Source organism: Microtus pennsylvanicus, chromosome 6 (assembly GCF_037038515.1).
Source record: "Microtus pennsylvanicus isolate mMicPen1 chromosome 6, mMicPen1.hap1, whole genome shotgun sequence".
Classification (NCBI taxonomy): Eukaryota; Metazoa; Chordata; class Mammalia; order Rodentia; family Cricetidae; genus Microtus; species Microtus pennsylvanicus.
The window spans coordinates 106,613,550-106,628,082 of record NC_134584.1 but is presented as its reverse complement, the minus strand read 5'-3'; the positions used below and the strand labels follow the sequence as shown (position 1 = coordinate 106,628,082).

Here is a 14,533-nt window from a genome sequence, read left to right as displayed (position 1 = left end):
AGATTTCTATTTTTAATTATGTGTGACTGTGTGTATGTCTTGAGTGTGGATTCGGGGGTCCAAGGAAGCCGCTGTGACCACTGACATGGGTGCTGAGGACTGAACTCAAGTCCTCTGGAAAAGCAAGAAGCACTCTTGACTGCCAGATTGTCACTGCAGCCTCCACCAATTAATTTTCGAAATGGAAGATGTCCCAACTCAATGACCATGGCTGGACATCCTGCAAACAAGACCCTCCCCAGTCTTCAGCCACTCCAACAGAGCAGGACAGAAGAGAGCAGAACAATGTTTTCTTAAATAGTGACTCACCAGGTAGTCTGTTCATGTTGACGCCTTGAGCTGAGAGTCCAATTCCCATGTACCTTAAAAAAGCAAATAGGGAACTAATGAAAACAAAGTGGAACACATATGTATGAAGAGGCCATGATGATGCTCGTTATTTTATATGCTAGCTAAAATCAACTTATCTTGAACTCAACAAGGCCAGCTGGACTGGGTCGGAATAAGCATGGGATAAAACCGGACTCGCTGAACATAGCGGACAATGAGGACTGCTGAAAAGTCAAGATCAATGACACTAGGTTTTGATCCTACTGCACGTACTGGCTTTGTAGGAGCCTAGGCAGTTTGGATGCTCACCTTACTAGACTTGGAAGGAGGTGGGAAGTCCTTGGACTTCCCACAAGGCAGGGAACCTGGACTGCTCTTCGGGCTGATGAGGGAGGGGGACTTGATTGGGGGAGGGGGAGGGATATGGGAGGCAGTGGAGGGGAGGAGGCAGAAATCTTTAATAAATAAATAAAATAAAATAAATATTTAGTAGGGAAAAAAAGAAAAAAAAGAAAATCAATTTATCTCCCTTCTCAAAGAGTTCTTAGTAGAACACAAAAATAAGAAAAGGAATGTCTATAGACTTTTTCAATACACTAATGGTTCTCAGAGAACTTTCATCTTTTGATTTCTCTTGTTTTTTTTTTTTGTTTTTTGTTTTTTTGTTTTATTTTTTTTGTTTTGTTTTTTCGAGACAGGGTTTCTCTGTGGTTTTGGCGCCTGTCCTGGAACTAGCTCTTGTAGACCAGGCTGGTCTCGAACTCACAGAGATCCGCCTGCCTCTGCCTCCCAAGTGCTGGGATTAAAGGTGTGCGCCACCACCGCCCAGCTTGATTTCTCTTATCTAAGTACAAACTTTTGCTTTTCCATCCATTGATTGATTGACTGATTGAGACGGGGTTTCTCTGTGTAGCTATGAATGTCCTGGAACTCACGAGGCCAGGATGGCCTTGAACTCACGGAGATCTGCCTGCTTCTGCTGGGATTTAAAGTGTGTGCCACCACATCCAACTAACCTTTTTATTTCCAATGGAAGCATCTTAATATCTTTGCCACTAAAAACAGAGGACCACTAAGATTACTTATCAGGCAAGGGCACTTGCCACCAAGCTGAAACCTGAATTCCACCTCTGGGACCCATACAATGAAAAGAAAATACTGACCCTCAAATGTCTCCCTCTGACTTCCAGATCTGTGTGCACACGCAAGCACACAAAATAAACACAGATGATTTTAAATTTCCCTTTAAAAGAAAATAAGGGATATTGTGTGTAACCATGACTAACTGCTAAAGTGTACTAAAATCATGACCTCCAATCCTTTGGCAGGAGAACCAACTCCTTAAAAGTACCTATGAACTAGGGAATGAATGGCAGCACAATGCAAGGTCAAACTTTGTCTTTAGCAAGGAGCAGTAATACTGAAAAAGTACAGCCAGGCAGAATCTACTCTGGATCATTCAGAACCCAAACACAGTTTCCTCAAAACATATACACATTACCTTCCCTGTACATTTATGGCTAGCCTCCTAGATCACACACAGCAGGGAGAAGTTGAAGTTTGAGCTTCCAAAACCAAAATCATCCCCCATACACACACACACACACACAATTGTTCCACCCTAGGTACCTAAGTAAGGTATGCAAGGCAAGGTGGGGCCCTTCCTGTGGCAACTTCCAAAGAAGTCTTAGTAGCACTCATAAGAAGAGGTAAGCCAAAAAAGGAAATCTCTTTTTCAGTCTAAGTGTTTGTGGTATAGAAGGAAATGGGTAACTCAAGAACTTAAAAGTAAAAGAATCAAGCCCTCTGTGGCTGGAAAGATGGCTAGGACTGAAGAGATGGCTCAGCGGTTAAGAGTACTGACTGGGGGCTGGAGAGATGGCTCAGAGGTTAAGAGCATTGCCTGTTCTTCCAAAGGTCCTGAGTTCAATTCCCAGCAACCACATGGTGGCTCACAACCATCTGTAATGGGGTCTGGTGCCCTCTTCTGGCCTTCAGGCATACACACAGACAGCATATTGTATACATAATAAATAAATATTAAAAAAAAAGAGTACTGACTGTACTTCCAGAGGACCAGGGTTCAATTCCCAGCACCCACATGGTAGCTCACAACTGTCAGTAACTCCAGTTCCAGGGGATCTAACACAAATCACACAAATCCACATTCAGGCAAAATACCAATACACATAAAATAAATAAATAAATCTTAAGAAAAAAAATCAAACCATCATCATTTTTTTTCTCCTTGAGACAGAGTTTCTTTGTGTAATAGCACTGGCTGTCCTGGAATTTGCTCTGTAGACCAGGCTGGCCTCAAACTCACAAAGAGCCACCTGTCTCTGGCTCTCAGGTGCTGGGATTAAAGGCGTGTGCCACCACCATCCAACCAAATCATCATCTTTTAAGAGTAAAAGTAGAAGCCAAATATAAAACACCTGATTCTAAGCACGTAAAACCATTACAACAGGCAGCTGAGTTGCCTGAAATACTTAAAACATCCAAAACACCATCCAAAGAGGCTAAGATGTAACTTTACAATTGACTAAGAATGGCAATGTATTCAATACCATTGAATTGTACATTCTAAAAGGTTAAGATGGCAAATACTAGCCGGGCGGTGGTGGCGCACGCCTTTAATCCCAGCACTCTGGAGGCAGAGGCAGGCGGATCTCCGTGAGTTCGAGGCCAGCCTGGTCTACAAGAGCTAGTTCCAGGACAGGAACCAAAAGCTACGGAGAAACCCTGTCTCGAAAATGAAAAAAAAAAAAAAAGATGGCAAATACTATGTTAAGTGAATTTTACCATAATGAAAAAAAGTTTTGCTCAATGGTGACGGTGCACACCTTTAATCCCAGCACTCAGGAGGGAGAGATGGTGGGATCTCTTTGAGTTTGAGGCCAGCCTGATCTACAGAGTTGAGTTCCAGGACAGGCTCCAAAGCTACAGAGAAACCCTGACTCAAAAAAACCAAAAAACAAAAACAAAAAAAAAAGAGTTTCTATTGGTGTGTGTGTGTGTGTAGTGTGTACACGTGTGTGTGGAAGCCAGAATTTACCATCAGGTGTCTTCCTTAATGGTCTCTCTTTTTTGTTTTTAAAGACAATCTTTCACTGACCCTGGAGCTCACTAGTTCAGCTATATGGCTGGTTTGTAAGCCACAGGATCTTCCTGTCTTCAGCTTCCCAGTTCTGAGATTACAGGCGTGCACTGCTGTGTGGATATTAAAGACCCAAACTCAAGTCCTTGTGCTTGTACAGAAGGCATTCTTACTAACTGGGCACCGTCCCACTTCCCAAAACTGAAGGAGCTGCATAGAGTTGCCTTAATTTGCCTCAAGTACCTCAATAGCCACTTGATTGCTTGTGTTATGACTTTACCAAGATCCTTTCCATGTTGATCTCATATCAGAGTCTTCCTCCTCTAGTACAAATGTACTATGCACCTGCTTCCTAGCACTCCCAGGATCCCATTCCATAGTCAGCCTTAGCCCAGACCCTGCCTGGCATTCAAATGTAATTAATGCCCTCTTTCCTTTCTCTCACTGTCTGTACCATTCACTGGATTTTGGAGGAACAACTTCTAATACCCAAACAAAATAGCAAACACGAATGCAAGGCTCTGACCCACCCATCTCCCTTTGAAACCAGCAACCCCATCATGTTGTACAGGTATCAAAAGGCACAGACTAGCACACAGAGCTAATTAATTTAGTCCACAGTGCTTAAAGGAGATGCAGGAAGGACCAACATTTTATAGAGGGCATCCATAGCACAAAGAAAACTTGTCTTCCTTATTTTAAGCACTATTTGGGACACAGAGTTAACTCCTTTGAGGCCAAAGACATGGCCCAATACACAGCCCAAGGCTGAATAGAACTGCTCAGCCCTTCCAAGAAACACATACTGACTGCGAGAAAGGGCCAGCTTTGAGGGCCATCGGGAGCCATTGTGTGAGCCTGCTGGCAGTATCCCCATTAGATTACAACCTTCACATTTCCCCAGAAAAACAACGGCCTAAATAAACAGCTTCCTGGCTTTATGTGGTAGAAGATGCCAAAAGCTGGTCTCCATTCCCCTGATGTCTTTGCTGACTAAGCAGTAAACAACTCAACTAGCCTGTAGTCATCCACCGAAAATGCACAACACAGCCAGGAGGTTCCCTAACTTGGAAGGCGGCCACTCATCCTGTCCTATTGTGAGGGGCCTGAGCCTGTATCCCACACTACATGTAGTCCCACTCCTGGCATAAGAGTTTCCTGAAACTAAGGGAAGAGCTTGGGTTTAGAGCTTATTTGTTTCCTGAATGACCCTTGACAGCTTAAAGCTAGTGTAAACAGGGTTAATTAAGGATCCCGCAGGAAGAGTTATGTTTGGTCACCAGACAAAGTTCTGGCAATGTTCCATGGGGAAAGACCACTAAGACATCTATGCTCAAACACAAGCTGCTTTAGGGGGCTGAGGTGTAGCTCAGTGATACAGCACTTGCCTAACATGCACAAAGCCTGGGGTCTGATCTCCAGCACTATAAAAAACAAACATGAAGCTGGGCGGTGGTGGCGCACTCCTTTAATCCATGCACGCACTCAGGAGGCAGAGGCAGGCGGATTCTCTGTGAGTTCGAGGTCAGCCCGGTCTACCAAGTGAGTTCCAAGACAAACTCCAAAAGAGCTCCAAAAAAACACAAAAAAAAACCCCGTTTCGAAAACAAACAAACAAACAGGAACAAGCTATTACTTCCTACAAAAGAAGCTTCTCTCTCCAGCAAGTAGCCATCATCACATTCCTATGGGCTCTGTGTCCCCCAGGAGGAAGGGCATTTCTTAGAAAACTTCCGAGAGCCTCTGCACAAACTCCTGCTCAACTTCAAGATCTGATTGGATGAGTTAAGTGCAGAGTAACCAGGGGAAGCTGACACCATTCACATTGGGCACCATGCCACCTCTGGGTGTCAATGACATGGGGAGCAGCCCCGCAGGAACCCAACTAGCAGACACAAATGAGGTCAAAGCTGAGTCAGGGTCCAAAGGAAATAGGCCCCAACTCTTCAAACACCAGATAACACCAAGTCTTTTTCCAAAGGAGGGTGCCCTAAAGCTACAAGAAGACATACAGCGCTGGGCTACATGTGGCAGGGCACTTGCCTAGACACAAGCCCCAAGCACTGGGGTAAAAAGAGAGTGAGAGAAAGAAGTTTCCCAGATGGGTGTGACCACTCACAACTGTAATTTCCCAGCACTTGGAAGGAAGAGGCTGACAGACTGTCAAAAGTTCAATGCCAGCCTTGACTACACAGCTACCCAGGGATGCATAAAGAGACCTTGTCTCAACTTTTTGTTCAAAATAGCTGCAGGCTCCCACCTTCTAGTGAGTTTTCAGGCACTGAAGACTATCATCCAACCAGCCTGAGATAATCAAGGGTAAGAGCCATAAGGACCCTTCGAATATACTAAGTGTTGAACTGCACACTTTTTGGTTTTGCAATACCAGCACTCAGTCGAGGTCCTTTTGAGTACATTGAAAGTGCCAAGCAAGGACTGTATTGTTGAAATAAATCCCAATCCACAACTATACACTTTAAGGGGTGAATCATATAGGATAAAGATCAGCCAAGTGAGTGGCACACACCTATAATTTAAGAATCAGAAGGCTGAGGCAGCTATGAGTCCAGCCTGAGCTATAGCAATTACCCTTCCTCAAACAAAATAAGATTTTAAATATTTAAACATTACATCTGGACCAAGCGTGATGGCAATTGCCTTTAATTCCAGCACTCAAGCAGAGGCAGGAGGAGCTCTGTGAGTTCAAGGTCAGCCTGATCTATAAGGCAAGCTCCAGAACTACGTAGATACCTTGTCTCAAAACAAAACAAAAATTACATTCCAATTATACTCAACAGAGAACAGAAAGAATCCTAACACAGTAACATAAAACAGTAACATGACTCACAGCTTATCCTCTAACACTGGGAATACAATGCTCTCTCACTATTACTGCTTCAACAGAACACTGAGAGTTCTGGGTAAAGCAGTTAAGACAAAAAAATAAATATAGGAGGCTTGGAGTGCTCACCTTTAATCCCAGCACTCTGGAGGCAGAAGCAGGCAATCTCTGAGCGTTCAATGGCAGCCTGAATTACATAGCAAGTTCTAGGCCAGTCAGGGTTACATAGTGAGACCCTGTCTCAAAATAAGATAAGATAAGATAAAATAAAATAAAATAAAATAAAATAAAGGCCAGGTATAGTGGCATATGTCTTTAATCCCTGCACTTGGGAGGCAGGTAGGTGGATCTCTATGAGTTTGAAGCCAGCTTGGGCTACAAGAGCTACAGGACAGCTAAAGCTGTTACATAGAGAAATCCTGTCTTGAAACAACAGCAACAACAACAAAAAAGTATAAGACTAGCAAAAGATAGACATGAAGACCAACAAAAAAGACTCAAAACAGGGAGCCTAGAACTAAACTCTCACCCAGTTAACTGATTATGACAAGGGCGCCTCGACCACTCAATGCAGAAATGTTTCTGGGGTTTTTGTTTTGTTTTTTAGGTTTTTCAAGACAGGATTTCTCTGTGTAATAGCCCTCTGTCCTCTCTTTGTAGACCAGGCTGGTCTCAAGCTCACAGAGATCTACCTGCCCCTGCCTCCCGAGTGCTGGGATTAAAGGTATATTCCACCACCAGCAAGTTTCTGCTTCTTAAACAAATCGTGAAGGGGTATCTGGATAACCACAAGTAAAAGAATGATGTCAGTACCTTCTTCCGTAGAGCCTGAGATTTCATTCCTGCCTTCCACAGAATCAACACAGAGCTGGGAACAGGGTAGGGCCTACACTCGGTCCCACCACTGTCAGGTTAAGGTTAAACCAGAGAGCCAGGATGTACTGATGTGAAGGGCGGGGTTCCCTGAGGAAGTGAAAGCTGAGCTAAGCCTGGTAAAGGAGGCAAGAGAAGCAAGAGAGAGCATGTGCCGTGCAGAAGCAACAGAATATGCAAAGGCATAAAAAGGCAAAGAAGCAGACACAGGGCAGAGGAACTGAAAGAAGTTCGATGCGGCTGAGTTCTAGGCTGGGCAGACTTATAAAGAAACAAAGCTGGACAGGAAACAGAGATTGTGTGTACAGCCTACATGCTAACTTAAGGAGTTTAAGCTTCGCGGGAGGTCAATGGAAAGCCACAGAAGAGGTGTAGCAAGGCTACACTGATCAGATAGCTGACACAGACTGAAGAAGCAAACCCATACCAAAGTCATCCAAGTAAAGCAATAGGGACGGAATGACATGGAAAAAGCCAACCACTCTTTAGAACCAGTGAACTTCTAGGTTGAGGGGCTTGAAGAGCCTAAGACACTAAACAGCACAACCAGTCACCAAAGCAAGGCCAACTGGGACTTATTTGGAAAGTTTGAAGCCAACATGCTCAGCAAGAGGCATGGCCGCCATCCCCCAACTCTGTTCTAGCACTGATACTGACATCAAGCACAAGCACCTGAATGAAAAACCTACTTGCAAACAACAAATATACTGGACATGCTCCGATTCCAATCTCATCTCTGCTCCCAAGTTCACCATAGATCCATGGGCATGTTTCTCGGCCTGCTTAATCAACTGTTACCATGAAACCAGAGAGGCCTCAGTGCAGCCAGTCACCAGAAGCAACCTGAGCTGGTGCTCAGGGAAAGCAGGTGGATGACTGTATACATGACCCACTCTGTCTAGTAGGTCACTGTAGGGTCTTCCAGCAGGGGAATCAGATCAATCTGGCTAGTCTCAAGGGCCTGAACTTGGGACATCTAAAAACAAATGCCTGTTTATTCAGGATTACCAAGGAGAAAGGTCTTGAACATTTGCTTCCTTGTTGCTAATAAGCCAAGCCATGCTAAGAACACTACCAGATACAGCCTGGGAAGAAGGGAGTAAGCCCCTAAATAGGTGACAGAATGGATCCAAAAGTTTGGCTTCTCACTGGGCTCTCTTTTCAGGCATCAGAAGATATGAGAGAGTATAATTTACCCCACCAGTAACTGCAAAATAAACCCATTTTATTTGTTTTTTTTTCTTTCTATATGGCAGCAAAACAGAGGAAATAACACTTAACAAAGACGTGAGACAGCCAGGAAGTCCAGAGGGACAACAGACAAGTTCCTGATGGTAGCTGGGTCATGAGCTGGTTTCTAAGATGGTAGCTGGGTCATGAGCTGGTTTCTAACTTCTCAGTTTCTGCTGCTCACTGCCAAAATCACAATGGAAGCTGCAGCTACAAGAGACACTCTACCCCCACTGTGGCTCTGCACTGCAAGACCAAGCCAGGTAGAGACTAGGGGCAGCCACAGCTGTAGGTGGGCAGGAAAGGCCCCTAACTAACCATAGCCAAAGTAAGATTGGCCTTGAACTTGTGACTCTTCTGCTTCTATCTCCCAAGTGCTGGGACCATAGACATGGACTGCCACGTCCAGTTTACATGGTGCTAGGGATCAAACCTAGGGCTTTGACATGCTAGGCAAACAGTCTACCAAGAAACATCCCTAAGCCCTGGAATCACTTTTATAATTATGAAAACAACCACATTGAGGAGCCAGCTATAACCATCTCTGGTTCATCCCAGCATAGCCCTTCAGTGGCAAGAGACAGACAAGGAACGTGGCTTTCATTAGCTCCTCAGCACATACACCTAGCGCCCTGAACTTGACGGGGGCTGAGAGTGCACTGGAAGAAACAGCAGAAATGGCATCTTGGGTCCCAGCCCAAGAACAACCCAGAGCTCACTCTCAGAAGACACCGCTGTAGTGAGTCAGGCTCAGCAGAGCTCCAAAAGACTGGAGATTTTTTCCTAACTCAGTCATGCCTGGTGATATCAGAGGACAGGACTTAGAAACGAGAGCACTGGACTCTCGACCCTCCAGTTTTGAACAAGGCTAGCGGGGGACACGACACCTTCTCTGTTGTTTCCTAACGGAGCTGGGAACCCCTTCTACACAGGGAACAAATCTAGTGTGCCCTTCCTACTTCTGGAAGGGAAGCATGTGAAGAATTTATTTTGGTTTTTTGTACAGAGTCTCTGAGTAGCTTTGGCTGTCCTAGAACTCATTCCATAGACCAGATAGGCCTTGAACTGGCCTGCCTCTGCTTGTTCCACCACCCAGGCTGGCCTTGAATCGTGATCCTCCTACCTCTGCCTCCTTTAGCAAATCCTACTGGCACGTTCCACTAAACCGGCTTATTTTGTTTTTTGAAAAAAAAAATCACTATATTTCTTTACTAATTTTGGGTGTGCATTTTGTGCCATGATACACACGTGGAGGTCAGAGAACAATTCACAGGAGCTAGTGTTCTCCTTCCATCACATGAGTCCCAGGGGTCAAACTTAGGTCATCAAGCTTAGTGGCAAACACCTTTACCTGCCCAACTATCCTGCTAGACCCTGATCAATTTTAAAGTGACAGGAAGTCAGGTGTGGTGTGCACTTCTAATCCCAGCACTGAGGAAGCTGCTGCAAGAGGAGCGGGAATTGATGCCCAGCCTTCTGAGTTGTCCTTCAAACTCCCCGCCAGTCTGGGCTAGATGAAACAAAGCAGACTGACGGAACACTTCTCAGGGACCTTAGACGTAACACCCCAACTCTGAAAGGATGGGCTCTTAGACTCCACCCGAATTTGGGATCACAGATCTTGTGTTTAAACCCACATCTCGGGTTCCCTATCAGAAAAGGAGAAGTTAGACTAAAGGGCTTCTCAGCTCCTTCCCAGCTCTGACCTTAGCGTAACTCTTAGCAGAATAATGTCAATAATGGCTGTGCACTAGTACAAATGTATCATACCCAAATGCAAACCCAAGATGGGATATATCTTAGAAGAGCAATTAAAAAGTCAACTAAGGATGTAGGCAAGACGGCTCAGTAGGTGCAAGCAATTCACACACAAACCTGACGACCTGAATTCAATCTCTGGATTCTATGGTGGAAGGAGAGAACTGAATCCTGAAAATTTCCTCTACCTTCATAACTGTACCATTGCACACGCATGCCCACGGACACACAAACACACATACACACATGCACTCACTGCAAAAATAATACAATACTAGCAGGATATAGTGACCCATGCCAGTAATTCCAGCCCTCAAGAGGCAGATGTAGAAGGACCAGGAATTCAAGGCCAGCCTGTGCTACAACAGTGTGTCTACATATAGTGTACCAACCAGGCAAGTGCTAATGCATCAGACAGCCTCAGGTTTAAGAAGAAAAAAAAAAAAGACCCAGGAAGTGGTGGTGCACACCTTAGTCCCAGCGCTAGGGAGGCAGTGGCAGGCAGATCTCTATGAATTTGAAGCCAGCCTGGTCTACAGACTGAGTTCCAGGATAGCCAGGGTTACATAGAGAAACCCAGTCTTGGGGGGAAAAAATCCCTTATAATTCAAATAAAAAGCAAACCAATTATGAAATAGGCAAAGAACTACATAAATGTTTCTTTTTGTGTAATTTTTATTTTATTTTATTTTATTTATTTATTTTATTATTACCGTAGGCACAAATGCAGATGCATTTGGGCCAGGGCACATGCACTCATACTGAAAACAGAGAACCATTCTAGAGGGTTGGTTCTCTCCTTCTATCATGGGTTTGGGAGATCAAACTTGGGTTTTCAGACTTATACAGCAACTGCTTTTACCCCCTGAGCCATCTCACCAGTCTTATAGACATCTGCTGAAGGATTTATAAAACACTGCTGCTGAGGATGTAACTAAGTCGACAGCCCGTCTCCTAGTGTACATGAAGCAGTGGGTTTGAGCTCCAGGACAGCATAAACTGGGGAGGGCAGCACAGCTAAAACCCCAGCACCCAGAAGACAAGACCATCATCCTTGAATACACAGTAAGCTTGAGAGTAGCCTAAGATAAAAACTGAAGAAAGGAAGGAAGGAAGGAAGGGAGAGGAAGGGAGAGGGAGCCATATACAACAGTGCATGAAAAGATGTTCAACGCACCAACAGACACACAAAATGTGTCTTGCTGTGTGCCTAGCCATCTAACTAGCTAGCTACACAGTGGGAAATTTCTCAGTCATAAAAAGAATGAAGTTCAGGTGCATGCCACAGCATATACCTTGAAATTATTTTTACAGAAAACATGTCTGACACTATAGGACTAATTTGGTAGGATTCCATTTGTATAAAATCACCTAAAATTGGTAAATTCATAAACACAAAAATGTATTCAGGGGTGGGAAGAAGAGGGTAGTGCTGAACTCTGTCTGTCTGAGAAAGAGTCTCACTTCGTGATCCTGGCTGGCCTTGAACTCAAATTTATCCACTTGTTTCTGCTTCCTGAGTGCTGGGATTAAAGGTATGTGCTACTATACTCAGACTGGAAATAATTATTATTTAATGGGATAATAAAAGTCTTAGAAATAGACAGTAGCAACGGTTATCCAACATTGTGACCTTAAATAATACCACCGAATTACCCATTAAAGACAACAAACAAGGGCGTCTCTCAGCTTAGTCAATAGAGTTACTTTGAGGACAACCAGAGCAACGTAAAAATTAAATTAGCCAGGCTTGGTGGTGCACCTTAGTCCCAGCACCTGGGATGAACAGGCAGGCGGATCTCTGAGTTTGAGGCCCTCCCAGTCTACAGAGCAAGCTCTAGGGCAGCTAGGGGAAAAGCAAAGGAAAAGAAAAAGGAAAGGGAGAAAAAAGAAGAAAAGAAGTAAGCAAGCTAAAAAATAAAGTAGAAAAACAGCACATTTTACGTTGAAGGTCGTCAGCAGTCACACCCTTTCAGCTAAGCCAGACCTCACCTGGCCTTTCCAGATAAGACAAGTGAGGGCCCTAGCTCAGCTCAGTGGAAAGCTTCAGAGGGGCCTATACTCTGGCCTTGTGTCGGGGCTAGGAGAAGAAGCCCCTCTCTGCTCGTACAAAACAAATGAGTATAGTGAAAAACACAGGCCCAAATCTTCTCACTGTCTCTCAATTTCTTCTCGGAGAAAAGGTAGAGTTTTTTGTTTGTTTTTGGTTTTGAGACAGCGTTTCTCTGTGTAGCCCTGGCTGTCCTAAAACTTGGTCTGTAGACCAGGCTGACCTTGAACTCCAAAGCTATGATTAAAGGCGTGGGTCAAACCACCTAGTAGAAGGTGGATCTTATGGGCACTTTAAATAATGGTGGTGTACATTTTTACCAGCACTCGGGAAGCAGGCGGATCTCTGTGAATTAAAGGCCAGTTTGGTCTACAGAGCTAATTCCAGGACAGCTAGGGCTGTTACACAGAGACACCCTGTTTCAAAAAACCAAATAACAATAATTACCCTATAAGGTAAAGGAACCAATATATTTTGCTATAGGACTTCAAGGCTTTAGACTTAAAAGTTCTATTAATAGGATAGCTCTGGTAGGAAGTGATACAAAGGAAGAAACAAAAGGCCTGACCCTTGGTACCGAGACGGCTCTTGGGAGCCGTGGGAAACTGAGTCTATCTTCTCTAATTCAAAAAAAAAAAAAAAAAAAGGCCTGGCTTCAAGCATCATGCCTTTGCATCCAGTACTGGGGAGGCAGAGGCAGGTAGATCTCTGAATTCAAGGCCAGCCTGGTCTACAGAGTGAGTTCCAGGACAGCCAGGTCTTCACAGAGAAACTATGTCTTGAAAAATAAAAAACAAAAGTCCAGCTCTCCAAAGAGCTCTGGGGAATCACCTGACAGTTTCATCTTGATCAGCCACGGCTCATCAGACTGGCAATCTTCTTCCTATTAGAGCTTGCCCCAGATAAAAGAAATCAACGGCTTCAATAACAGAGAAGACTCTAGGGCAGTGGCTATAAAACACGAACTAGGTCTGAAATGAGAGCTAATATTTGGCACCGGGGATTTCATTTCATAGTCTGATGAGCCCACTCAAAACCACAGACCATCATGGCACCAACTACTATGTGCATTTTGTTCCTCCAGCAACCATAGCCCACTGCCAGGAAGTCATGCAGCTCACTTAGAGGAGGGCATGATAGGCCCCAGCACTATTGGGGGCTGTAATCCAGAACACAAAAAGGCCTCAGTCAAGATGTCCGTAGAGAAAGGTGGCTAAGGGTATAGATGACTCTAGGCATGGGCTCCTCTTCTTCTTTTGCTTTTTTTTTGTTTTTTAAAAAGATTTATTTATTATGTATACAGTATTCTATCTGCATGTATGCCTGCGTGACAGAAGAGGGCATCAGATCCCATTATAGATGGTTGTAAGCCACCATGTGGGCGCTGGGAATTTAACTCAGGACCCATGGAAGAACAGCCAGTGCTCTTAACCTCTGACCCATTTATCCAGCCCCTGGACTCCTTCTCTAAATGGTCAACAGTCTTGAAAACAAGTCTTGCCAGGAGGTAGTGGCACACGCCTTTATCCCAGGAACTTTAACTCAGGAAGCAGGTGGATCTCTGAGCTCAAGGCAAGCCTGGTCTACAGGGCAAGTTCTGGGGACAGCCAGGGCTGTTAGAGAAATCCTGTTTCAAAAATAAACAAGGGGGTTGGAGAGATGGCTCAGCAGTTAAGAGCACTGACTGTTCTTCCAGAGGACCCCGGTTCAATTCCCAGCACCCACATGGCAGCTCACAACTGTCTGAAGATCCAGTTCCAGGGAAGCTGATACATTCACACCAATGCACATAAAAATAAAGTTAAATAAACTATAAGAAAAAAATGAATATAACCACTGATAAGCAGCCAGCACCACAGACCTAATGACACCAGACACTGTATAAAAATGGCACATGCCAACTACGGACTGACTCTCAACTTGTAAGTGAGATTTGACTTTGTTAGTAGAATGCAAACAAGCTGCCCCTCTGCTCTTCTTGGTACAGCTCTACCTTGGCACTGTCCTGGAAGAGAGAAAACCTGAGCCCTCGGACCATCTAGACACAGCTACCCTTTCTCTGCTGTCTGCTTCTTACCTCCAATCACCTCTGCCCCGAGGCTGGTGGATTTCATCTCATGTTCAAAATGTGATCAAATAAGTTCAACTCCCTAGTATACTTTAATTAAATAAAATCCTGGGGCTCTGTTTGGACCAGAATGGATGCTGTTATCCATGTATGTCCCGGAAGGTGAGGGTCTAGGGGTGTATTTGAGCCCTGACATTTGTCATTCCTGACTGTCCTGGTCAGGGTTACTACTGCTGATGAAACATCAGGACCAAAGCAACTTGGGGAGGAAAGGGTTTATTT

The 14,533-nt window shown here is 44.5% G+C and overlaps 1 protein-coding gene across 2 annotated transcripts in view; it reads right to left on the bottom strand.

Moving 5' to 3' along the window:
* The window catches only part of Ranbp10 (RAN binding protein 10), a 61,327-nt gene that overhangs the window by 37,916 nt on the left and 8,878 nt on the right, over positions 1 to 14,533 (bottom strand). The window contains exons 1-2 of one of the 2 annotated variants that reach the window (XM_075977148.1): positions 7,086 to 7,193; positions 310 to 362 (exon numbers count right to left, since the gene is read on the bottom strand). In XM_075977148.1, the coding sequence (XP_075833263.1) occupies positions 310 to 358 (49 nt within the window). In that variant the 5' untranslated portion in view covers positions 359 to 362; positions 7,086 to 7,193. Of the gene's footprint in view, positions 1 to 309; positions 363 to 7,085; positions 7,194 to 14,533 lie in introns of those variants that run through there. The other variant, XM_075977145.1, reaches the window with a different exon arrangement.